The 25,799-nt window shown below is 37.1% G+C and overlaps 1 protein-coding gene across 3 annotated transcripts in view; it reads left to right on the forward strand.

Annotated features, from left to right (window-relative positions):
- CDH12 (cadherin 12) overlaps positions 1-25,799 on the forward strand; it is a 1,192,649-nt gene that overhangs the window by 1,065,716 nt on the left and 101,134 nt on the right. For all 3 annotated transcript variants that reach the window (XM_060400262.1, XM_042233916.2, XM_060400263.1), the window contains exon 6: positions 24,029-24,148. In XM_060400262.1, coding sequence (XP_060256245.1) covers positions 24,029-24,148 — 120 coding nt within the window. The remainder of the gene's footprint in view (positions 1-24,028; positions 24,149-25,799) is intronic.

The following is a 25,799-nucleotide window of genomic DNA, read 5'->3' on the forward strand; positions in this document are numbered from 1 at the left end:
GGGAATTTTCTAGATTCAGAGATTGAACCCATGTCTCCTGCTTGACAGGTGGACTCTTTACCACTGAGCGACCAGGGACAGCCATATAGATCAATGCACAAGACATATTGAGATGCAACTGTAATTCAGAGTGATGAAACATGAAGTTATTTCTAGGCCATGGGTTCAAATTTGCTACCCACAATTGTGTTTGAACATATATTTGGGAGGTTGCATGAATCTTTTGTTATAAGAGTGAACCATTCTGAAACTAAACGTTAGGTTTCCAGCTAACCATCCCAATTCATCTGCATATAACTGTTTTGATGAGACCTAACAGGGTATTCAAACAGTGGCTGAGGAATCAGACAGACTGAATCATGAGCTAGCTCTAAATATGCTCACCTATGGGCAAATGACATAAACTCTTGTTGCCTTAGTTTCATCACCTGTAAAAAAGCAGATGATCATTTCTTTCTCACAGTATGATTGTGAGGATTAAATGCACTAATATAAGAGAAGTGCTTAGAGTAAAGCTTATTATAATTAGTTGTTACCTTATAGGGTAGTTGCAAAAAATAGTTGAAATTATATTTAAATAAGGCCTTCCCTGGTGGCTCAGATGGTAAAGCATCTGCCTGCAATGCAGGAGACCTGGGTTCGATTCCTGGGTCAAGAAGATCCCCTAGAGAAGGAAATGGCAACCCACTCCAGTACTCTCACCTGAAAAATTCTATGGATGGAGGAGCCTGGTAGGCTACAGTCCAAGAAGTCACAGAGAGTCAGACATGACTGAGCAACTTCAATATATTTTAATGAAAACAGAATATTGTCAAATATATGGCTCTATAGAAAGGTTAACAATTCAGTATAGTAGTTGAAGTATACCGGAATGACCTGCCAAAATGTGAAAACAATGCAGGCAATCTATTTCTTGTTCAAATGACTTATGACTTCTTGATTTAAAAATTAACTGAAAACATTGATAAAGTAATAATAATAATGTATCTTTTTGATTATTTCCAAAATTGTTTCATATGATCTTTGTATATGTCTCTGTAAATGTGGGACTTCCCCTGATAGCTCAGTTGGTAAAGAATTGCCTACAGTGAAGGAGACCGCAGTTCGATTCCTGGGTGGGGAAGGTCCACTGCAGAAGGATTAGGCTACCCACTCTAGTATTCTCGGGCTTCCCTTGTGGCTCAGCTGGTAAAGAATCTGCCAGCAATACAAGAGACCTGGGTTTGATTCCTGAGTTGGAAAGATCCCCTGGAGAAGGGAAAGGCTACCCACTCCAGTATACTGGCTTGGAGAATTCCATGGACTATACAGTCCATGGGGTCATACATAGTCAGACACGACTGAGTGACTTTCACTTCTTTTCAGAGCAAATTGCATGGATAACACAAACATCTTGACTTAAGACTAAATACTGATAAAATGTGATTTCCAGTAATGGAAGAATCAGCATGCTCTATCAGTGTCTAAATTATAATGACATGGACAACAACAAAAAAATATCCACTGAAAATAACTGTCTGGTACTAAAAATGTAATGCTGAAATCCAGACATTGCTTCTTAATTAAATATTGGTGATATTGTTTGCTATAATCTTACAAATGTTGCTTTGTAATCTATTTTCAGTTTCAGTAAGACACTATTCATCTTCAGTTTTCAAATCAATAAATCGTGAAGTATCAAAATGCATCTATAATCAAGGCTTATATACAAGATTAATTTTCAGTTTTCCTGAACATGAACACATGGGATTCAATGGTGCTAGACTTTTAAATAATAAGATTAAAATAAGTAAATCTAAGCCTCAATGGACGTATTTAATCTTGAAAAAGTGTTAGTTACTCAGTCTAGTCCGTTTCTTTGGGACTCTGTAGAACATAGCCCACCAGACTTGTCTGTCTATAGAATTCTCCAGGCAAGACTACTGGACTGAGTAGCCGTTCCCTTCTCCAGCGGATCTTTCCAACCCAGGGATTGAATCAGGGCTTCTTGCATTGCAGGCAGATTCTTTACCATCTGAGCCACCAAAGCAGGAGACACAGGAGACCCAGTGTGCAGCTACCTTAGTTCTTGTGTACTTAGCCTTCAGTTCTTTGGAAATTTGTATTTTATTCATATTTACAGATCCATTAGTGGAAGTGGAAGTTTTACTCACTCAGTCATGTCTGACTCTTTGCAACTCCACGGACTGTAGCCCACCAGGCTCCTCTGTCCATGGGATTCTCCAGGCAAGAATACTGGAGTGGGTTAATATCAGACAGAATGAAACTTAAAAATAATGCTAAGTTTAACAAAATAGACTATTGACTACTTGAATTTTAAAAAGTATAATATAATCTTTTTTTATTTTATTGTAATGAAAACATGACGCATATGAGATCTGTCTTTCTAAAATTTTAAGTGGACAATATAGTAACTATAGGCAGAATGTGGTACAGCAGTTCTCTAGAAGTTGTTCCTCTGGTAAAACTGAAACTTTGTAATCGTTGGACAGCAACACCCCATTCTCCTTTCCCCCAGCCCCTGGCAACAAATATCAGTTCAGTTCAGTCACTCAGTCGTATCCGACTCTTTGCGCCCCCATGAATCGCAGAGCGTCAGGCCTCCCTGTCTATTACCAACTCCCAGAGTTTACCCAAACTCATGTCCATTGAGTTGGTGATGCCATCCAGCCATCTCATCCTCTGTCATCCCCTTCTCCTCCTGCCCTCAATCTTTCCCAGCATCAGGATCTTTTCAAATGAGTCAGCTCTTTGCATCAGGGGGCCAAAGTACTGGAGCTTCAGCTTTAGCATCATTCCTTCCGGTGAACACCCAGGACTGATTTCCTTTAGGATGGACTGGCTGGATCTCCTTGCAGTCCAAGGGACTCTCAAGAGTTTTCTTCAACACCACAGTTCAAAAGCATCAATTCTGCTGCTCAGCTTTCTTTATAGTCCAACTCTCACATCCATACATGACTACTGGCAACCAATATACTACTCTGCTTTTCAGTTTGACTGTTTTTATACCTCACATAAGTGGAATCATGTGGTATTTGTCCTGTGACTATCTTATTTCACTTAGTATAATGTTCTCCAGATTCATCAGTGGTGTTTAATATGTAAAGATTTTCTGTTTTTAAAGTCTGAATAATATTTCGTTGTGTATATATTTCATGTTTCCTTCATCCAGTCATCTGCCAATGGACATTTAAGTTGTTTCTATATCTTTCCTATTGTGAATAATCCTACAGTGAACATGGAAGTGTGGATATCTCTTTGAGAACTCAATTTCAGTTATTTTAGATGTATACCCCAAAATGGCCTTGGTCTATAATGTTCTGTTTTTATTGTTTTGAGAAATTTCCATGCTATTTCTATAGCACCATTTTACATTCCCATCATGTTGCATTCCCACAAACAGGAACAAGGGATAGGATTACAATTTCTCCACATCCTTAACTACCTGCACTTAAAAAAAAAAAAAGTAATCGCCATTCTAATAGGTATGAAGTGATATCTCATTTTGGTTCTGATTTGCATGTCCAAATTGATAAATGATATTGAGTATCTTTTCATATAACTGTTGGACATTTGTATGTACTCTTTGGAAAAACATCTATTCAAATTCTTTGCCCATTTTTAACATCAAATTGCCTGTTGGCCTATATTCTTTCTTTCTTTCTTTCTTTCTTTTTTTTTTTTTTTTGTGCTGTTGAGCTATAAGAGTTTTTTTTTTTTTTCCAAGTATGTTGGATAATAACCTTTTATCCGATATATAGTTTGAAATTTTTTTTCTATTCTGTAGGTTGCCTTTTCACTCTGTTGATTATTTACTTTGCTGTACAGAAGATTTCTTGCTTAATATAGTCTCATTTGTCTAGTTTTCCTTCCATTGCTTGTGTTTTGGGGTCATATTCAAAAATGTTTGCTTACACTTATGTCATGAAGATTTTCCCTATGTTTTTATTACAGTTTCAAGTTTTAATACTTAAGCCTTTAATCCATTTTGAATTAATTATTGTGTATGTGATAAGTTGAGTCCAATTTTATTTTATTTTCCTGTGGATATCCAGTTTCCCCACTATCATTTGTTGAAGAGATTATCGTTTTCCCATTGTGTATTCTTGTATCCCTTATCATAGACCAGTTGACCTTATACGCATAGATTTATTTCTGGGCTCTCTTTTCTGTTCCAGTGACCTATACTGTTATTTTGAAATTAAAGAATGAAGCTTATAGCTAACATCTTACTCAATGGTGAAAAGCTGAAAGCTTTTTTTTTTTTAAGATTGGGATGAAAGCAATGATATCCACTTTTGAAAATTTCTATTCAACATCATATTAGAAATTCTAGCCTGAACAAATAGGAAAAGAAAAAAGGAAAAACAAAAAGAAGGGGGAAAAGACATTCAAAGCTGAAAGGAAAAAGTAAAATCATTTCTGTTTGCAGATGGCATAATTTTATTTGTAGAGAACCCTAAAGATGTCCCTCAAAATTATTAAAATCAGTGAGCAAACTCAGTAAAACATCAGGAAACAAAATCAATATACAAAAATTAGTTTCATTTCTATCACTAACAGCAAACTATAAAAAAAGAAATAAAGAAAATAATTGCATTTACAATATTATCAAAAAGAGTTAAAATACTTGGTAATAACAGTGTAGGTAAAAGACTTGTATCTTGAAAACTATAAAACATTGATGAAAGAAGTAGACACCAATAAATGGAAAGACATCCACATTCATGGAATGGAAGATTTAATATTGTTAAAATAGCCATACTACCCAAAGTGATCTACAGATTCAATGTAACTTTTATCAAAATCCCAATAGTAGTTTTTACAGAAATAGACAAAAACAATTCTAAAATTCATTTAGAACTGCAAAAAAAAAAAAAAAAATCAGAATAGCCAAAGCAATCTTAAGAAAGAATAACAAAACTGAACGTATCACACTTCTTGAATTCAAAATATCTTAGAAAAGTACAAACATTAAAACAAGTAATGTATTGCTAAAATCTCAGTTCCAGATTAAAAAAGAAAGAATAGAAAGTTGTATCAAGTAAAGCCAAGGAAAATGGAAAAGCTCAGTCACTTCACAAAATTCCTGTGTCCTGGAGGTGATTCAGGGGAGTGGCTAAGGGCAAAGTCTTTGTCGTCAACAGTCAAAGTTTTCCCAGCTCCACAGAATACCAAGAGTACTTTTAAGTTGTTCAGTCACTCAATATGTCTGAATTTTTTGTGAGCCTATGGACTGCAGCACATCGGGCTTCTCTGCCCTTCACTCTCCCAGAGTTTGCTCAAATTCATGTTCATAGCAGTGATGCCATCCAAATATTTCATCCTGTGCCCCCCCCTTCTCCTCCTGCCCTCAATCTCTCTCAGTATCAATCTTTTCCAATGAGTTGGTTCTTTGCATCACACGGCCAAAGTACTAGAGCTTCATCTTCAGCATCAGTCCTTTCAATGAATATTCAGGGTTGATTTCCTTTAGGATTAATGGTTTGATCTCCATGCTGCCCAAGGGGATCTCAACAGTCTTCTTCAACACCACAGTTCAAAAGCGTCAGTTCTTCAGTGCTCAGCCTTCTTGATGGTCCAACTCTCACATCCATACATGACTACTGGAAAAACCATAACTTTGACTATGCGGACCTCTGTTGGAAAAGTAATGTCTCGGCTTTTTAATATGCTGACTAGTTTCGTCATAGCTTTTCTTCCAAGGAGCAAGCAGTATTTTGTGCTTAGTCACTTAGTCATGTTCGACTTTTTGCAACCCCACATACTGTAGCCTGCCAGACCCCTCTGACGTTGGTATTTTTCAGGCAAGAATATTGGAGTGGGCTGCCATGTTCTTCACCAGGGGATCTTCCTGACCCAGGGATCAAATCCATATCTTTCACATTACAGGCAGATTCTTTACTGTCTAAGCCATCAGGGAAGTCCAAGCAGTACTTTATCATTTGTAAAAATGGAGTTAATTATAGGAGGTAGGATGGTTTCAAGCCTTAAGTGAAATAAACACACAAAATATTTTGGTCAGTATTTGATACACTGTGCCTGTCCAACATATATTTGTTGTATTTGAACCTTTTTTTCAGAAAGAAGAGGGAGCTGCAGATGAGTATAATTTTCTGAGTTCTGTAAAAGAAATCATATAAAGTAAGCTTAAGTTCTTTGAAAACTATTTTTTAAGCACAGGGTTTTCTTTTGGTTTTGCTTTTTAAAATTTCTTATATTCTCACTATCTAGTGTAGTATTAGCTGCCACAACAACAGTCATCTAACTGATTGCTCAATAAATGAAAAGCTGGTGAAAAAAAAATTTTTTTTTTCCTTAGAGCATATTTGAGAGATGCCCTTGTGTTTAGCCTTAATCACTCTATTAGTGGGTTGGGATTCTTGAATTTCTGTTCTCTGGACATCATGTAAGACTCAAGGCATCACCACAGTGCAACATCTCACAGTTCGGAGCTAAGAAACAGAGGTTGTGAGATGTTGAAGCATTCTCTCTTAGATGGAAAATTTTTAAAATGGGGTCTTCTAGGACCCTGCATTCTATTACTTGGATTTTATAGGAAGTGGATTCCTGGGAATCAAGAAAAATCAGGGCAAAAAGAGAAAAAATAAAACAAAAAGCAACATATGTAGAGCAACCCAACTGGAGAATGAGCCTAATAAGTAGACAAACCCTAGCCCTAAATTCACAGATTACAAAAAAGCCATGCTCCTGGGCCTGACTCCAGTGGCAGGGGAAAAAAAAAAAAAAAAAAAAAAAAAACCCCACAACTGTCAATACCTATAGATGAGACAATAAGGGAGAGACCACAGCAGCAAGACATATACTTTCCTTCGACTCATCACTCCTCGGTTAGGTAGATTTTAGAGAATGGACATAACTGCTATCCAAACCTTCAAAGGCATGTAAACTTCTACTGAGTTTGGCACCAGGCTTAGTGCTCTAAAGGAGGAAGAGGAGAACTTGGATCTGAATCTCACCCCTTTCATGCATTAAGAACTGTGGTTTGCCAGTGGACTTCCTGGCCAGCTGCTAAATCTTTCCAAGCAAGGACATCAAACCCCTTCCTGAAATTTATCTTCTCACAGCTTCTTTTATAATACCAGGAACCCATAATTTGTAATTGTACCAAGCAAAATTGCCCTTCACCAAGTTTTCAATCTACCTTTTAAATCAAATATGAGTTGAATTCATGACTATAATATTCTGAATATTCTTGTGCTTCTGGAGCACTGTCTCATGCTGTCTGCCCACTGTTCATTTGGTCTCTTTTCTGTCTCCTCAGCTAGATCATAAAATAAATTCATGAGTAACCCCATATAGCTATAACTCACTTTCTCTCAGACTTTTAATCCCTTTTTATCATTTAATCTGCAGTATATTTTATGGCTGGCTTACAACTTGAAAGGTTTTTTAAAAAATACTATATATGAACAATTCCATATAGTAATATATTCACCAAAATATTCCAAAGGAATAATTTAACATAACAGAAATCTCATGAAAAATAATAGAAGTATAAGTGAATTAAGAGATATAGCTTTTATTTGGAAATAATGGCAAAGTTATAGTTTTGTCATCAAGCTTGTATTATAAAGTAACATCAAATTGTATCAATTTAAGTAACAGGAATGCCTCTAAGTTATCAGAACACATTGTGAAGCTAATAACTTAAGTTCAATGTTCCATATAGTATGCATTAAAATTATGGTTTAGTGATAAATTTTTTTTTAATCTTTCTGTGTATTACTCTGAAAAGTTCAAAGTGGTTAACAAGCAGATCATCATTCTATAAAGCAGTGATAATGCTTATGTTATTTTTCTATTTTGGTGAGTTTTAAAACTCATGTCAAACTTCTGAAGATTTTTTTCTAAATGAAAACATACATCACCATGAGAAAGATAAATATAACTTTTTCAAAATAAAATCTTAGGTTCCAGTCTCAGGAGAGAAACTTATATGAAGTGACCATTTGATAGAAACTTAGGTGAAATACAATAAAGTTGATAGACCCATCACAGTTTAATCTCATTGACTATCTATCAATTTAATCAGTTGCTTTTTTTTTGAATCTAGAATTACAATATGTGTTTGTATCCTGGAATCTATAGACATCTATTCCAAACCTTCCATTACATAGATGAATAAACTGAGATCAAGTGATTTGTATTATCCTTTGTTATTTGTTCATCAATTGAGAGAATTTGGAATAGAAGTCCTTTGAAATATAGTAAAGTTTGAATTTTGTTTAGCTGCAGTACATTTCTATCTTGATGAATTGGATTACAGTGGATATAGCAGGACAAATGTAGCTCGCCATTGAACAACATAGGGGCTAGGGGGGTGCTAATCTCTATGAAATTGAAAACCTGGGTTTAATTTATAGTTGGTTCTTCATATTCATAGTTTTCTCCTTATCCAATTCCAAGTCCCATGGATACCAACCTTGGATCCTGTGGTAACTTATAATAGTATTTACTATTGAAAAAAATGTGTATATGTAGACTCATACAGCTCCTGGGTAGCTCAGCTGGTAAAGAATCCTCCTGCAATGAAGGAGTGAAAGTGGAAGTCGCTCAGTCATGTCTGAGTCTTTGCGACCTCATGGGCTATACAGTTCATGGAATTCTCCTGGCCAGAATACTGGATTGGGTAGCCTTTCCCTTCTCCAGGGGATCTTCCCAACCCAGGGATTGAACCCAGGCCTCCTGCATTGAAGGTGGATTCTTTACCAGCTGAGCCACAAGGAGATCTTGGTTCAGTTCCTGGGTCAGGAAGATCCCCTAGTGGAGGGCATGCAAACCCACTCCATTTTTCTAGCCAGGAGAATCCCGTGGACAGAGGAGCCTGGCAGACTACAGTCCGTGGTGTCACAAAGAGTTGGACATGACTGAGCAACTAAGCGTGTGCAGGCGTGTGCACACGCACACACACACACACACTCGTAGTTCAAAGTCGTGTTGTTCAAGGGTCAACTGTACTAAGTTTTTTACTTTCTTTTTATAGCATATTTTAAAAAATTGTGTTGGATTGGAGGACAGTTGATTTACAATATTGTGAATCAGCCGTAAGCATACATGTGTCGCTTCCCTTTTGAACCACTCTCTCTCCACCCTTCCTTCCATCCCACTCCTCTAGGTCATCACAGAACACCAGCTGACACATGGAAGTCTTTTATTTCTTTAGCAACTAAACCTCAGCCTAAATCACTTTAACGTTTAACCACAGCAACATAAAAGCAACAAGACATTAATATGAAATCATAGCACTTGTACAAAAATAACACAGCTTTCTCTATTAGCTAAGATTATTTAAGCAATCATGCCAAAAATCAATGCTACTTCATAGCTGAACATGCTTTCCATCAGTGGACAAATCTATCTGGGAGCACTTTTGAAAATGGCATCATCTTGTCTTTGAGTTGTGAAATAATCAATAATTAAGATCACTAAATTCCAGGTTATGTAAACTGAGAGAACTAGTTCTGGACTTTCTTATAATGAAATTTCCATAGATATTGACCTCAGTAGAGTCCTTGCTTTTACAAAAGTTCATCCTCTTCTTTGAAACTGGGAGTAGAATCATACTCTTTGATAGAGTTAGCAGGGCCTGATACGTGGAGATCACTAACATGCTACTAATTGATTTCTTGTATTCTTTTGCAACTTTCATTAAGAGTTCTCATGTCACTTCTGACTTGAAGCTGCTCATTTGATATCTGTAACAGATAGCAAAATAGCATCACTGCCACAAAGGCTGAGATGAGGGGACCCTGGATTTTGGACATGAGTCAAGAGGTAGAACAAAGGTTTCACTGGAAACTGCTAACATGGGCCGATCAAGATTAATTCTAAAAGAAACTCATTTATTTTTTTATTAACTTATTCAAGAGAAATTTATTATGTACCAAGCTCCACAGTAAGTACTGAATTTAAAAAAGAACTGTAAGCAGTCTTTAAGGTAGGGCATGCTTGCTGCCTAGTGGTAGCATGAGGGACATGACCTGATGCTCTATGAACATATGGAAATGAGTTTCTGGAAGAGGACTTATTGGGTCCAATTTTCGATCTAGGCTAAAGTTTACCTGGGTGAAATGAGACTTTTCTGATAATCAAAACCCAATCTATAAACAGCAGGATATGAAATAGTACCATGTCTTAGAGAAGTAATATTGTACTGAGGCAACATGAAGTAGACAGAGTCGCAAGAGATAAACCTGGAAATGTAGGTAGAGGCAAAGTCACACAGGGCATTAGAGACGATGCTGAGGACAAAATCAAATTTGATTTTTTGAAGGACAAATATGGTTTTAAGTACACAGGGTGAAAGATAGGTGGTTATGGCAGGTAATTGAGTGATTACTAAATATTATAAGGCCATAATCCAGGTAAGAAGCAGTGATTTCTTTTTAAATTTTATTTATTTTGGCTGGGTTGAGTCTCCATTGCTATGTGTGGGCTTTCGCTAATTGTGGGAAGCAGGGGCCAGTCTAGTTTGCTTCTCATTGCAGTGACTTCTCTTCTTGTGAGCCTGGACTTTAGGTGCATGGGCTTCAGTAGTTATGGTACATGGGCTTAGTTGCCCCTTAGCATGTGGAATCCTCCTGGACCAGGGATCGAACCTATGTCTCCTGCACTGGCAGGGAAGTCCTTAACCATTGGACCACCAGGGAATCCAAAAAGCAGTAGAATCTCGAAGAAAAACCAGTGGCAGAACGAAAAGGACAAACATATTTTAGCAAATTTTTGTCAAATAAAATATACTGGACTGGAAGTTAAAAAAAAAAAAAAGATTTTTAAAAATGTTTAGACTGCAACTAAAAAATTCAGTGTATCTTGGCCAAGCCAACTGGAAATTTTGTGATTTAAGCAACTGGAATATATAAATGATAGTCCAGTCACGAAAATCTAGGGGGATATATGAGTAAGATTTTAGATTTAGGCATATAGGGAGAGAGAGAAGCCTGGGATACATGAATCTTTTAAGGGCAGGGAAAGGCAAAGGCTGTATAGATAAAACTTAGAAATTGTGATCAAGGAAGAAAGGGGAGAGCCAAGAATAAATGCCGCTGAGGAAACCAACCATAGTTGGAGGCAACCTGAAGAAAGAGATGTGCATCAATCAGATAAATATCCTTAAAGAAGTAAGGTTAACATGAGGAGCCCCATTTACTGGTAGTAGAAAAGATCAATTACTCAGAAACAGTATTGGAAAGCAGAAGGAAGGCAGCTTCCTACAATGTGGGCCTAAAATATGCTAATGAGCAGTACTAAGCTCAGAAGAAAGCAGGATTTCAGCTAAAGGAAGGAATCAGTGGGAACCATCCTGTGCAAGTATAACAATGAATGGGTTGGTCTGTGTTACTCTCAGCAGTGGAAGGAATCAGAGGAGGTGATATACAAATATTGCTTAATGTATATTTTGCAAACTCTTTATGAAATTCAGATATCTATTTCCAATTATTGGATGAGAGATTCAGAGTTGTTACCCAAAATCAAATTGGCAGAGCTTTCATTTTTGTTGAACAGTGGATAAATTATATTTCCTGGAGGGAAGATTTGGAAAATTGAGGAGTTAAGGTTTAGAATGAAAAAAAAAAAGAGGGTAATTGTTACCATCTTTCTAAATTCCATATATATGCATTAGTATACTGTATTGGTGTTTTTCTTTCTGGCTTACTTCACTCTATATAATCGGCTCCAGTTTCATCCACCTCATTAGAACTAATTCAAATGTATTCTTTTTAATGGCTGAGTAATACTCCATTGTGTATATGTACCACAGCTTTCTCATCCATTCATCTGCTAATGGACATCTAGGTTGCTTCCATGTCCTGGCTATTGCGAACTGTGCTGCGATGAACATTGGGGTACCCATGTCTCTTTCAATTCTGGTTTTCTGTGGTGTATGCCCAGAAGTGGGATTGCTGGGTCATATTGCAGTTCTATTTCCAGTTTTTTAAGGAATCTCCACACTGTTCTCCATAGTGGCTGTACTAGTTTGCATTCCCACCAACAGTGTAAGAGGGTTCCCTTTTCTCCACACCCTCTCCAGCATTTATTGCTTGTAGACTTTTGGATTGCAGCCATTCTGACTGGTGTGAAATGGTACCTCATTGTGGTTTTGATTTACATTTCTCTGATAATGAGTGATGTTGAGCATCTTTTCATGTGTTTGTTAGCCATCTGTATGTCTTCTTTGGAGAAATGTCTGTTTAGTTCTTTGGCCCATTTTTTGATTGGGTCATTTATTTTTCTGGAATTGAGCTGCAGGAGTTGCTTGTATATTTTGAGATTAGTTGTTTGTCAGTTGCCTCATTGGCTATTATTTCTCCCAATCAGAAGGCTGTCTTTTCACCTTGCTTATAGTTTCCTTTATTGTGCAGAAGCTTTTAATTTTAATTAGATCCCATTTATTTATTTTTGCTCTTATTTCCAGTATTCTGGGAGGTGTGTCATAGAAGATCCTGCTTTGATTTATGTCGGAGAGTGTTTTGCCTATGTTCTCCTCTAGGAGTTTTATAGTTTCTGGTCTTACATTTAGGTCTTTAATCCATTTTGAGTTTATTTTTGTGTATGGTGTTAGAAAGTGTTCTAGTTTCATTCTTTTACAAGTGGTTGACCAGTTTTCCCAGCACAACTTGTTAAAGAGATTGTCTTTTCTCCATCCTATATTCTTGCCCCCTTTGTCAAAGATAAGGTATCCATAGGTACGTGAATTTATCCCTGGGCTTTCTATTTTGTTCCATTGATCTATATTTCTGTCTTTGTGCCAGTACCATACTGTCTTGATGACTGTGGCTTGTAGTAGAGCCTGAAGTCAGGCAGGTTGATTCCTCCAGTTCCATTCTTCTTTCTCAAGAGTGCATGGCCATTTGAGGTTTTTTGTATTTAGAAAGATGGTAACGATAAACAGACACAGATGTATAGAACAGTCTTTTGGACTCTGTGGGAGAGGGAGAGGCTGGGATGATTTGGGAGAATAGGATTGAAACATGTATAATATCATGTAAGAAATGAATCATCAGTCCAAAAAAAAAAAAAAAAAGAATGGAAAAAAAGAGATGAATATCAGACTATGAATGGTCTTAAAAGTGTTCAGACTGTATAGTAATTCATAACATAACATCAAAGGATTTGGACAGAGTCAAGGAATAGTCAAAATCTTGGAACCAAAAGACCAATCTGTAGCAATGGAAAAGCTATTTTTAAAAAAGGTAAGTCTGCATTATGTTTCCATTTGTTGGAAAATTACTGAAATTGGAAGGAAACAAGGAAATCTTAGCCCATCATTATAAAATTGGAGAATTTTAGCAACCATTTTGATGTGGGCACCTTGCATGCCAATTATTACACAACACAATTTACGTGTGTTGATGCAAGGGTCCAAACTCCTGGGCCTCAGACAGACTGGTACCTGTTAGGAATTCGGGCTGCACAGCAGGAGATGATTGTCAGGTGAGTGAGCTAAGCTTCATATGTGTTCACAGCTGTTCTCCATCACTCATATTGCTGCCCGAGCCCCACCTCCTGTCAGATCACTGGAGGCATGAGATTTTCATAGGAGCGTGAACCCTTCTGTGAACCACATTCCAGCGAACTAGGTTGTGCTTTACAGTGATCATCTCGAAACCACCACCCACCCACCCGCCATTGTCTGTGTAAAAACTGTCTTCCACAGAAGTAGTTCCCGGCGCCTAAAAGGTTGGGCACCACTACATTAATGCATAAGTGAGTTACAGGAGAGCTGTACATGGTAACCCACTCCAATATTCTTGCCTGGAAAATCCTATGGATGGAGGAGCCTGGTAGGCTACCGTCCACGTCCACAGGGTTACAAAGAGTCGGACACAACTGAGCGACTTCACTTTCACTCACTTTGTTATTTGAAATAACAGAGGTTTAGAGTGTTTCAGTGACTTGCCAAAATGTTGTTAAGTTTAAAGTAATAGAAAACCCCCCATCTATCTTCAAGTACAAAATCTCATACAGAAAGGGCTGTGTGGTCTCAAATCATCAAAATGCTTAGAGGTTGAGCTTCAAGCAGGGGGAATCAAGACTCCTCATTACCTTCCCTGGGATTCTCAAGTGTGTATGACCTCTTGTATGTGACTGCCTCAAGTCATGTTTCCCCCAAGATGTTGCACACCAAAGTCCAGAGAAAAAGAAAAAGAGAGCATTCCCTAGAAGGTCCCATCAAATATCTCCTCTGGTTTTATTGGCTTGAAATAGATTATATTTACATTCCTTAACCAATCATTATTAGCCAGGAAGTTTAGAATGGAATCAAATGCCCCCATGGGAGTCAAGTTCCTTCTAACAAACATTGAAGAGTGAAAGAGATAGTGATACATGAGCGTAGTATGCACAGTTCCTACAATTAGGGAGATTAACTTTTTTGGAGGGGATTACTGCATTATCTACTAAAATTACACTATTATCCTTACAGAGTTGAAAAGATTTGCAAAAGATCATTTATCTATTTAATTACAGAACTGGTTCTAGGATACAGTAATTTGGGCTTCTGGTATACACACACACACATACACACGTATATACACACATAGATAGCTTGTATTTTTCTTTTTTACTAAAGCTAGATGAAGTGATAAATGGATAGGAAGATAGATATAAATGTTAGGTGGGTAGATAGATAGGTTTCTCTTGTACTTAATGTGACATGCGTGTGTGCATGTCAAGTCACTTCTGTCGTGTCCGACTCTGAGACCTTATGGGCTGTCCTGTCTATGGGATTATCCAGGCAAGAATACTAGAGTGGGTTGTCAGTTTTTCCTCCAGTGGATCTCTCTGACCCAGGGATTGAACCTGTGTCTCTTACATCTCCTGCACTGGCAGGCAGGTTCTTTACCACTAGCACCACCTGGGAAGCTCTTACCATGGCAGAATCATCCAATCAAATAAAAACAAATAATTTCAGGTGTGTTGATGTCTTTTAAATAAACTCTGATTAACTGTTCCTTAATACCTTGGCTCAGAGAAGGAAATGACAACCCACTCCAGTGTTCTTGCCTGGAGAATCCCAGGAACGGGGGAGTCTGGTGGGCTGCCATCTATGGGGTCGCACAGAGTTGGACACGGCTGAAGCGACTTAGCAGCAGCAGCAGCAGCAGCAGCAGCAGCAGCAGCAGCAGCAGCAGCAGCAGCAGAAGCAATACCTTGGCTAAGTACATTTGGATTAGAAGTGATTTCTTTATGTATTTGGTTATGCAGCCAAAATACAGATCTTGTTGAATTATAGCTGGGAGCCACTGAGTGAATGAATTCCAAACTCATATTTTATCATTGTTGCTCAGTCGCTGAGTCATGTCCAACTCTTTGCGACCCCATGGACTGTAGCCCACCAGGCTCCTTTGTCCATGGGATTTTCCAGGCAAGAGTACTGGAGTGGGTTGCCGTTTCCTCCTTGAGGGGATCTTCCAGACCCAAGGATCAAACCCAAGTCTCTTTTGTCTCCTGCGTTGGCAGGCAGATTCTTTCTTTTACCACTGCACTACCTTGGAAATATTTTTATCATTATTTCTAAGGAATTTCCCAACAACAACTTCTGTGAAAATAATATCTAAATTACACTAAGTACAAAGGAGACAGCATTGCACATCACTAGACGTCAGAGTTCATCCAGTATGTGTTCCTGGGAGCACGCATTAGAATTTGTGTTAGTGTTCCTCGTGTAGAATGCTTGGCACACAACAGGGAGATAAAGTGCTCATAAAGATGGATTCACTTATCCATCAAAGTACATTTGGATCACAAGGTGTAAATATGTATAGTCTAAAATATTTAGGCCATATCTGGAAGCAGAGTTTTATAACCTTAGAGTGCTTCTGGGCCATTGGGCTGAATAACAAATCACAAGCTGCTGTCACGGCATTACATGTGCCAGGGGATACTCTGAGGCCAGGCTGAGCAATGTTGGAGTTAGAGGCAGGAAAAAAACAAATCACCTCGTCTGATCCTCAAAGTACAGTTCAAGGGAGCATAACTTCTACTCTGGAGTATTTTGATGGCCTATATCTTTTCTGATCCTTAAAAATTCTGATTACTTCAAGCAGGTTTAATAAGTATGCAAATTCATCATTCATGTGTCTCTAATAAAGTGGCCCAATATTGTCATAGTACACTTTTTGCATTTTAATACATCTTAAACACACATCTCAAAGTCACATTTTTCCAACATATGGGACATAAAACCTAGAATAGTATTCAATATTCAAATAATATTTAAATATTAAAGTATGGATTTGAAGACAGGAATCATATCAGTTATACATCTGGGTGTTGTGACCCTCTGTGTGATGCAGGAGAACAAAAATTATGTATTGTTTTATTTATGTATGTGTTTATTTTATTTTAAATTGCACATACTATATGGAAAACTCTTTTCTCTGCAAATGTTAGCTCATTTAATACTTCTATAAAATGAGTACTTTTTTTTTACTTTTTTGCATATGCAGAAACTAAAACAGAGAAGTTAAGTGATTTGCTTGAGGTCAAACATTTTGCTAGTGGTACATCTAGGATTCAAACTTAGGCATTAAGATTCCAGATGCAAGTGCTAAGTTCAATGGCAAGCTGTGCCATGTCTCCTAATTAAAGAAATCTCCTCAGGAATATGTGTGTAATGGTACTTCTTAGTGATGGTTACTCATCAGACTCATCTACAGAGATTTTTAATCATGTCTGATACCTGGCCCACCCAGGAACAATTAAATCAGACTTTCTGATGAGGGCCCAGGAAGTGGTGTTCTTAATAATCCTTGTAAATATCTTATATGCAGACCTGGTTGAAGATAAAGGGGACAGAGAAGCCATTTACAACTTTAAGGGGCAAATACAGGAAGAGAAGCCTATGGACAGAGGAGCCTGGTGGGCTGCAGTCTGTGGGATCACAAAGAGTCAGACATGACCGGGCAGGAGGGCAGCATAGGAAGAGGATCCGCCCAAGGAATCTAAGAGCCAAGTGTTCACTAGCAGTGCAGAGAAATATAATGTAAAATTGAAAGAGACCCAGTTCCTTTAAAGACTAGGCTCAACCACTATGCATTTATGTTTAATTTTACTGTATAATTAAAGTCAGCTTTAGCAGAACTCAAGTTTCAATGTCATATAGCATCCTATTCCTTTAAAAAATGTCCCATGTTGTATACATGCCCTTATTTGCTCCCTCTATCTGACTTGGTTCTGAAGCTCTCTATGCTGTTTAATGTCTTATTTATATGATAAAATGTACGTTTATTTTCCAATTCTATTTGAAAAGAAAGTGTATTATATTTATCATTCTGTACCTTTAAAACTCTAACTGTATTATTTCTTGCTTATAATGTAGTATATACGAAGGGCAAACAAATGATACAATGATAAAGATAAAATGATACACTGCATTGCATGGTTATTTCCTTTTCTGTTTATGCATCGGTGAGAGGGTTAATGTTATTCAGTGAATAAATGTATATTGACTTTCCTCAGGCCTGTGTTCCAGCTTGTGGCTAAACCTTACTTATGTGATCTTTTTCAATGCAACATCACTCATTTGGGGTTCTGCTTTCTTAAATGAGAACAGTGATGTGCGGTAGAAATTCAAGACAAATTGAACTCCCAATTTAGTGTTAAAAGAGACTCTAAGGTCATAACTAGCTGCCAGGTTGGCCATTTAGAATGTTATGCGTTGTATTTTTGTCTTTTTTGTGTACATGTGAATATGATAAGCGTTCACCAATAAACATTTATTTAGGATGTAATTCATGACCGACATTAGATGTACAAAGAATGAATATGGAGGGGCTGCTGATGTAAAAAAAAAACTGTGGTCCTTGAAAAGAACACATGATGTGTAGAGTTTTAAAAATCAAAATATACTAAGGCTACTGGAGGTACAGAGGAGTGGACAGATTATCTCTGCTTGGGAGCAGAAAAGCACAGACTCACAGAAGAGACAGCAGAATTGGGACATCAAGAGTGTGTGGGATAGCTCCATATGGTGGAAACCAATATCTTCCAGGCAGTGCAGCAAGGTCACTTGAGCAAGAACACGGGTGAAAATGTCTTGAATAAACAGTAAATAAGTATGTATAATCCCTGCAAGGGTCCCGAGTTGGAAGTTAATCTGGGAGGGAGATTGAAACCCATTTCGTGTCATGCTATTCATAGCATGTCAATGAATTTAGATAATTGTCTTTCATTGGGAATAGAAATCCATTAAAAGTTTTTCTTTTCTTTTTTTCAATCACAACTTTTTCTTTTTAATGAATGAGAGTAACTTGATCAATCTTGTGTTATGGGAAAATAATTCTCCTGTGTAATAGGAGTTGGAAGGGGAAGCAATTAGAATGTTTTGGAGCCTTGTGACTTGAAAGTGAAGATTCAAACCAGATAGTGGCAGGGTGATTAAAAGCAAAGAACATATTCAATTTTTAGAATGACCCTATACATCTGGGAAATTAAACAAGAGGTCAGAAATTCAATATAATCCACTTACATTTTCAATGTATTTCTAGAAAATTTGTTTATTCACTATCCCAAATGCAAAAAAAAAAAAAAAAAAAAAGCAAACTACATAGAGTATAAATCTGTCTTCCCAAGTGTCTCAGTGGGTAAACAACCTGCCTGCAAAGCAAGAGACATAGGAGACAAAGGTTCAATCCCTGAGTCAGGAAGATCCCCTGGAGTAGGAATTGACAACCCACTCTAGTATTCTTGCCTGTAAAATCCCATGGACAGAGGCCTGGAGACAGTCCATGGGCTCACAAAGAGTTAAAGGGGACTGAGGACTGAGCACACAAGCATAGACCTGTCATCCTGGAAGTGGTGTTTGACAGAATAAATAATTATGTAATGTATGATTTTTTTATGAGAGTAGTACCTGGTACGTGGTATGGATCACTGAGCATTTCTTGACTGAAAGAAGGAATGAATCAACAGATCCATTCCCACTCAGGCTGAAACCATGAGATAGTAGGGCTCAGTTCTGCTTCTACCTCTCTACCATTTTGTATGAGAATGACTGTTAGTATCAACAAGAATGGTTTCAATATCATAGGGCTTAAATTAATTAATTTTGAAATGTAGACACTGTGTCAGATTATTTCTAAAATGTATCTCCCTTGATAATACTATCTTTAAGGAAATTAAATACAATGTGACTATCACATTTTACATGAGCAAACAGAAGTAAGCTTAAGAAGTATAGCTGTGTTATGAATGAATACTGATTTGTTGTCTACACTAGGTTCCAGAACCCACAACATGATCACTGAATAGACCTTAGGGAGAAGAGATAACTGAAACTCTCTGAACTTCAACATCGAGGGTGGTTACATTTGAGTGATAGGAGAATAAACTCTAAGACGATGGCTACATACAGAGGATGACTCCAGTTTTTGTAAATGTCATTGATCATATTGTTTCCTTGTTCCACACTAAGCAGGCCCAAAACCACCTCCTGCCTCTTGAGTATTTAGTGTTTTGTCGGTATCAGAAACTGAGATGCTATTCAAGCACTGACCAAGGTAGTATTTGGAGATGGATGTACTCCAGACAATTAGTTGTGTCTCCTTAATGAAGGGAGTATCAAGTCTTCTTTTGCACTAGTTTGGTGAAAATCATGGAACAGTCAGCAAAAGAAGCTGATAACAATGCTGTTTAATTGTCTTGTAAACTCATATAGAGGTAGCTCTAAGAATTCTTGAATAACTTACATCAGAAACTGCCTTTTCAGGGTAAGCCAGATTTAAGCTCTATTGAAATTGAGAGGATAAACATTTTTTGGTACTCTGAATGATAGCATTGATGAAACAAGTGTCATTATTCTTGCTATTCAGTGATCCTTTTGAGGTGGGCAAAATGGAATTGAATTTGGTCCTTCTATAACTTATGTGAATACTTCTTAACTCCTTTAATATTTGAGATTAAAATTGTTAATGTAAAGAATTTAGTGTATATTTGGAATATACTTGTCTACATACTTAGTGAATGTTCATGTTAATATGAACAACAGAAATGTAAAAGGGAAGATACTATCTTATTTGTCCTTGAATTCTGCATTGAGTATATGGTGACTGTTAGGTAAAAGTTTATTACATTTGTTACTACATATTTTCTAGGAGATTTAATATTTTTTTTCAAAGTAAAACAATGCATGTATTTATACCTAGAATTGCAATATTTATATCTAGAACTGGTCATTATTTAACATAATACTTTACCCATACAGCACTTATGTCATTAAATGATAATGGAGATCCGGATGACTGATTTTTCTGAGGAAAAGAATCACTATTCAGAAGAGGGAAGGGAATTTACTCTTGCAACTGTTCATTTCTACAGTATTATGAAGGACATAGCTTTGATAACCTTTAATACAAGACGCCAATGCCTACCTATCAATACTTAGTTGTCAAATAATTGTTAATAAAGAGGCAGATGTTGTTGTTGGTGATAAAGATGATGGATGATGAAGAACAATGGTTCTCATTCTTCAAAGCTTAGAAATATTTGCCTACTTTCCTTCTAGTAGTTTCCTTTCCTGAGAAAGTCTGTTGTAATAACACATACACTTCATCTGTTGATATAACTAGAATTCACTGAAGTATCTTAAGATAAGACATTTGGCATTGCTACAGTCCACAAGGTTGCAAAGAGTCCAACATGACTGAGCGACTAGCCACAAGCACACATGTCAACTGAGTGTTAGTTCTTCTTCTTCTTATTTCTTAGCATTCTAACACTTCATATTAAAAAAAAAATAGATGTGAAGAGATGGCTCATTATCTTAGCTTTTAGAGCAAACGCTTAAGACTGAGTTTGTTCCTGGTTTGCACTGTCTTAAAGGAAAAGCCTGAATGAGTAAATGAAGCAATTTTGCATTCTCCAAACTGACAGTTACACTGAGTGTGGCTAAGAGAGGAAAAGTTCTCTGTCCACTGAATAACTCTGGATGTATATATCACTCCTTTTATGCTCAAGAGATATTTCCTTCCTCATCAGCAACATATATTATTTTATTAATACCACATTTGGTAATTTTGATATTACTTTATTTTCATTGAACTGAATGGACATTAAGTAGAGATGCTCACTTAGTTCTCAGAGAAGGATTTAACTGACTATGAATATATGAGACAAAGTTACTAAAACTCCCATAAACTTCTCTTCAATTTAGTTCAGTTCAGTTGTGTCTGATGCTTTGTGATCCCATTGACTGCCGCAGACCAGGCTTCCCTGTACATCACCAACTCCCAGATTTGCTCAACCTCATGTCCATTGAGTCAGTGACACTATCCAACCATCTCATCCACTGTCATCCTCTTCTCTGCCCACCTTCAATCTTTCACAGCATCAGGTTCTTTTCAAAGGAGTCAATTATTTGCATCAGGAGACCAGAGTATTGGAGTGTCATCTTCAGCATCAGTCCTTCCAATGAGTATTCAAGACTGACTTCCTTTAGTATGGATTGTTTGGTTCTCCTTGCAGTCCAAGGGACTCTCAAGAGTCTTCTCCAACACCACAGTTCAAAAGCATCAATTCTTTGGCGCTCCACTTTCTTTATAGTCCAACTCTCACATCCATACATAACCACTGGAAAAACCATAGCTTTGACTAGAGGGAACTTTGTTGGCAAAGAAGTGTCTCTGCTTTTTAATTGATGTCTAGTTTGGTCATAATTTTTCTTCCAAGTAGCAAAGCATCTTTTAATATCATGGCTGCAGTCACCATCTGCAGTGATTTTGGAGCCCAAGAAAATAAGGTCTGTCACTGTTTCCACTGTTTCCCCTGTTTGCCCATCTATTTGTCATGAAGTGATGGGACCAGATTTCATGATCTTAGTTTTCTGAATGTTGAGCTTTAAGCCAGCTTTTTCACTCTCCTCTTTCACTTTTGGCAAGAGGATCTTTAGTTCCTCTTTGCTTTCTGCTATAAGGGTCATGTCATCTGGGTATCTGAGGTTATTTATATTTTTCCTGGCAATCTTGATTCCAACTTGTGCTTCATCCAGCCCAGTGTTTCTCATGATGCAATCTGTATATAAGTTAAATAAGCAGGGTGACGATATCCAACCTTGAAGTACTCTTTTCCCTATTTGGAACCAGTCTGTTGTTCCATGTCCAGTTCTAACTGTTGCTTCCTGACCTGCACACAGGTTTTTCAAGAGGCAGGTCAGGTGGTCTGGTATTCCCATCTCTTTCAGAATTTCCAGAGTTTATTCTGATACACACGGTCAAAGACTTTGGCATAGTCAATAAAGCAGAAATATATGTTTTTTTCTGGAACTCTCTTGCTTTTTCGATGATCCAGTGGATGTTGGCAATTTGATCTCTGGTTCTTCTGCCTTTTCTAAATCCCACTTAAACATCTGGAAGTTCACGGTTCACATATTGTTGAAGCCTGGCTTGGAGATTTTTGAGCATTACTTTACTAGCCTGTGAGATGAGTGCAATTGTGCGGTAGTTTGAGCATTCTTTGGCATTGCCTTTCTTTGGGCAATTGGATTGCAATCATTCTTTGGCATTGGATTGTCTTAAAGTTTCTCAATATCAGCAATCACTTAGAGTAATTAAACCTTGAGGCATAAAGGTACTTCTCTAGATACTATTACAATTATTTTTGGTTCCTCACTTTCTCAAATATTCTCTCCTAATTAAAGGCTTCCTAAACAAGTCTGTAAATGTTGATTTTTAAATTGCAATTGCAAATTACTTATACCCTCTAAAGTTCAGGAAGCCTTAAACCTTTTAGCTCTTCTTTTGATATGCTAATCATGCAATTAAACATCTACAGTAAGCAGATGAGCTAATGTAAGCATAGTCATGTTTTCTTTGGTATACAAATCAATAAAGCTACTGCAGTGACTTTCAGGTCTATGATGGTGCTACTGGAAATGATACCTATTTAAAAGAGGTATCATTTGCACTCAATTCAGTTCAGTTCAGTCACTCAGTCATGTCTGACTCTTTGTGACCCCTAGAACCGCAGCAGGCCAGGCCTCCCTATCCATCAAAAAACCTGGAGTCCACCCAAACCCTTTTCCATCAAATCGGTGATGCCATCCAACCATCTCATCTTCTGTAGTCCCCTTGTCCTCCTGCCCTCAATCTTTTCCAGCATCAGGGTCTTTTCAAATAAGTCAGCTCTTTGCATCAGATGGCCAAAGTATTGGAATTTCAGCTTCAACATCCGTCCTTCCAATGAACACTCAGGACTGATCTTTAGGATGGGCTGGTTGGAGCTCCATAAGATTCAAGGGACTCTCAAGGGTCTTCTCCAATACCACAGTTCAAAAGCATCAATTCTTTGGCGCTCAGCTTTCTTTATTGTCCAACTCTCACATCCATACATGACCACTGGCAAAACCATAGCCTTGACTAGATGGACCTTTGTTGGCAAAGTAATGTCTCTGCTTTTTAATACACTGTCTAGGTTGGTAATAACTTTCCTTCCAAGGAGTAACTGTCTTTTAATATCATGGCTGCAATCACCATCTGTAGTGATTTTGAGCCCAGAAGAATAAAGTCAACCAGTATTTCCACTGTTTCCCATCTATTTCCCATGAAGTGATAGGACCAGATGCCATGATCTTTGTTTTCTGAATGTTGAGCTTTAAGCCAACTTTTTCACTCTCCTCTTTCACTTTCATCAAGAGGCTTTTTAGTTCGTCTTCGCTTTCTGCCATAAGGGTGGTGTCAGCTGCATATCTGAGGTTATTGATATTTCTCCCAGCAATCTTGTTTCCAGCTTGTGCTTCCTCCCGCCCAGTGTTTCTCACGATATACTCTACATATAAGTTAAATAAGTAGGATGACAATATACAGCCTTGACATACTCATTTGCAGTAAAAGCTAATACTGTTGCTCAGCATTTTGGTTATAATAGTTGAGTTACTCTCAGTATCTTCTTTTACTCACAGATTAAAAGAATGCCAAAGTCCAAAGGAAAAAGGAGTCCAGAAGATAAAAGACATACCCTTGAGCTCTATACAACAAAGTTGCTAGAGTCATATTGTCTTATTTTCCAGGTGCATATGTTCTCCAAGTCAAGGCCACGGATGCTGATGACCCAACCTATGGAAACAGTGCCAGAGTCGTTTACAGCATTCTTCAGGGACAACCTTATTTCTCTATTGATCCCAAGACAGGTAAATTTTTTATTAGAGACAACATTATCACCAACCTTTCAAATATTTAAACTTTAATTAAATCTTGGCAGGGGAACTTGCCCCTTCTAACACCTCAATGAAGATTCAGTGTGCTGACTATCAAGCAAAGAAGATTAGATCTTACCTTGCTACTACAGAACTATTTCCTTCAGATCAAAACTGGAATAAAAATAAGTCTTTTTACATATATATGTCAAGTCCAAATTTGTTAGGAATTCTCTGTTTAATTTACTTTAAATTTTCAAAAGGCTAGGAATATTTTTTGTTTGTTTCTTCCAGCTAAAATAGCTTTTTATTTCAGTTTTTCTTGGTTGACTTCAATTATATTCAATTCGGGGGCCAAATAAACAAAAGATTATGAAATTTCTCTTCTCTTTATCAAGGGTTATGGATGGTGACTTTGGATAAGTATAGATTTATGCTTCTACTAGGGGAAAGGAGAGGGCTGACAAACTTGAAACCCCAAGATCACTATTTTTTCTGCTCTATGTTTTTTAATTCAGTCTCATTTTTGAGTCAAACTTTTGAAATTTCAGTGTTCAAAGCCCAATATATAAGAATCTATGGAAAGTATATAAAGGGCAGGAAAACACATAGGAAGATTTTGCATTATCTTTAAAATTAAACAAGGTACCCCTGTTTCTAGAGAATTTGTTTTTGAATAACAGTGCTTTTCAGGAACTCCAGTCAAGCTGACCAGTGATCAAAGAAGGTGTTCTGTGTCACAGTTAAACAGAAACCCTATAAAGATGGTTGTTTTATCAATTCATATAATACCTCATAACATATGGCATGGTGAATTCCATACTATTTATCACATTAGTTTAAAGTAATGGAATCAATTGTTAGTATACTGAACTGATAAATTACTTTTAAAATCTGTAAATAGATCTTTAATGAGCTACATTGATTTGAAAGGTATTCACTTTTGACACTATACCTGCAAATGAGTTAAACTTTTCAAAACTTATACTTCCTTGAAGTGTGTAGAATCTGGAATACCAGTTAGACATGGGTTAATTAGTAATTAACCATAGATGGATGCTGCCTGGAAACATAAGGTCAATTAAGTGAAAATAAAGAACTTACAAATTTTCTGTCAACTTAACCTGTCATTCTGTCCTCACTTCTTACCTTCTTCATCAAGCCAATAGGGAGACAGAAGCCATCCAAACATTACGAGAATAAGCCTGGGAGTTGCTCCCTTTTGTACACCTGAAAAAAAAAAAAAAAGGTAAATAGTTGTAAAGACAATATTAGCCCAATAAGAAGGGAACATCAGTGCTGAAGAAAATACAAAAAGGTTTGGTACAAAGAAACTCTTTTGGTTTGGAAGTAAGATCAGAAATCAAAAGCCAGAGTGGCAAATGTTAAGAATGAGTATGTAATGGGAAGATTATACCTAAAATTTAAGTTATTTTTAGGAAAGAGACAGACAAGATAAGAGAAGTAATATTTTCAGTATAGGTCCTAAGGAAACTTTGTGGTGGTTATTGTTGTTTACCTTTGGAAAGTTTGTATATTTGTAGAAAAAAAGGAAAAATTGCTGATAAAAATTTTAAGAAAGTTGCTTATGATGGTACAATGCTCCAGAGGAATTAAGGTTTGTACAATAAGTCAAATGTATAGA

Source organism: Ovis aries, chromosome 16, assembly GCF_016772045.2.
Source record: "Ovis aries strain OAR_USU_Benz2616 breed Rambouillet chromosome 16, ARS-UI_Ramb_v3.0, whole genome shotgun sequence".
NCBI classification, from domain to species: Eukaryota; Metazoa; Chordata; class Mammalia; order Artiodactyla; family Bovidae; genus Ovis; species Ovis aries.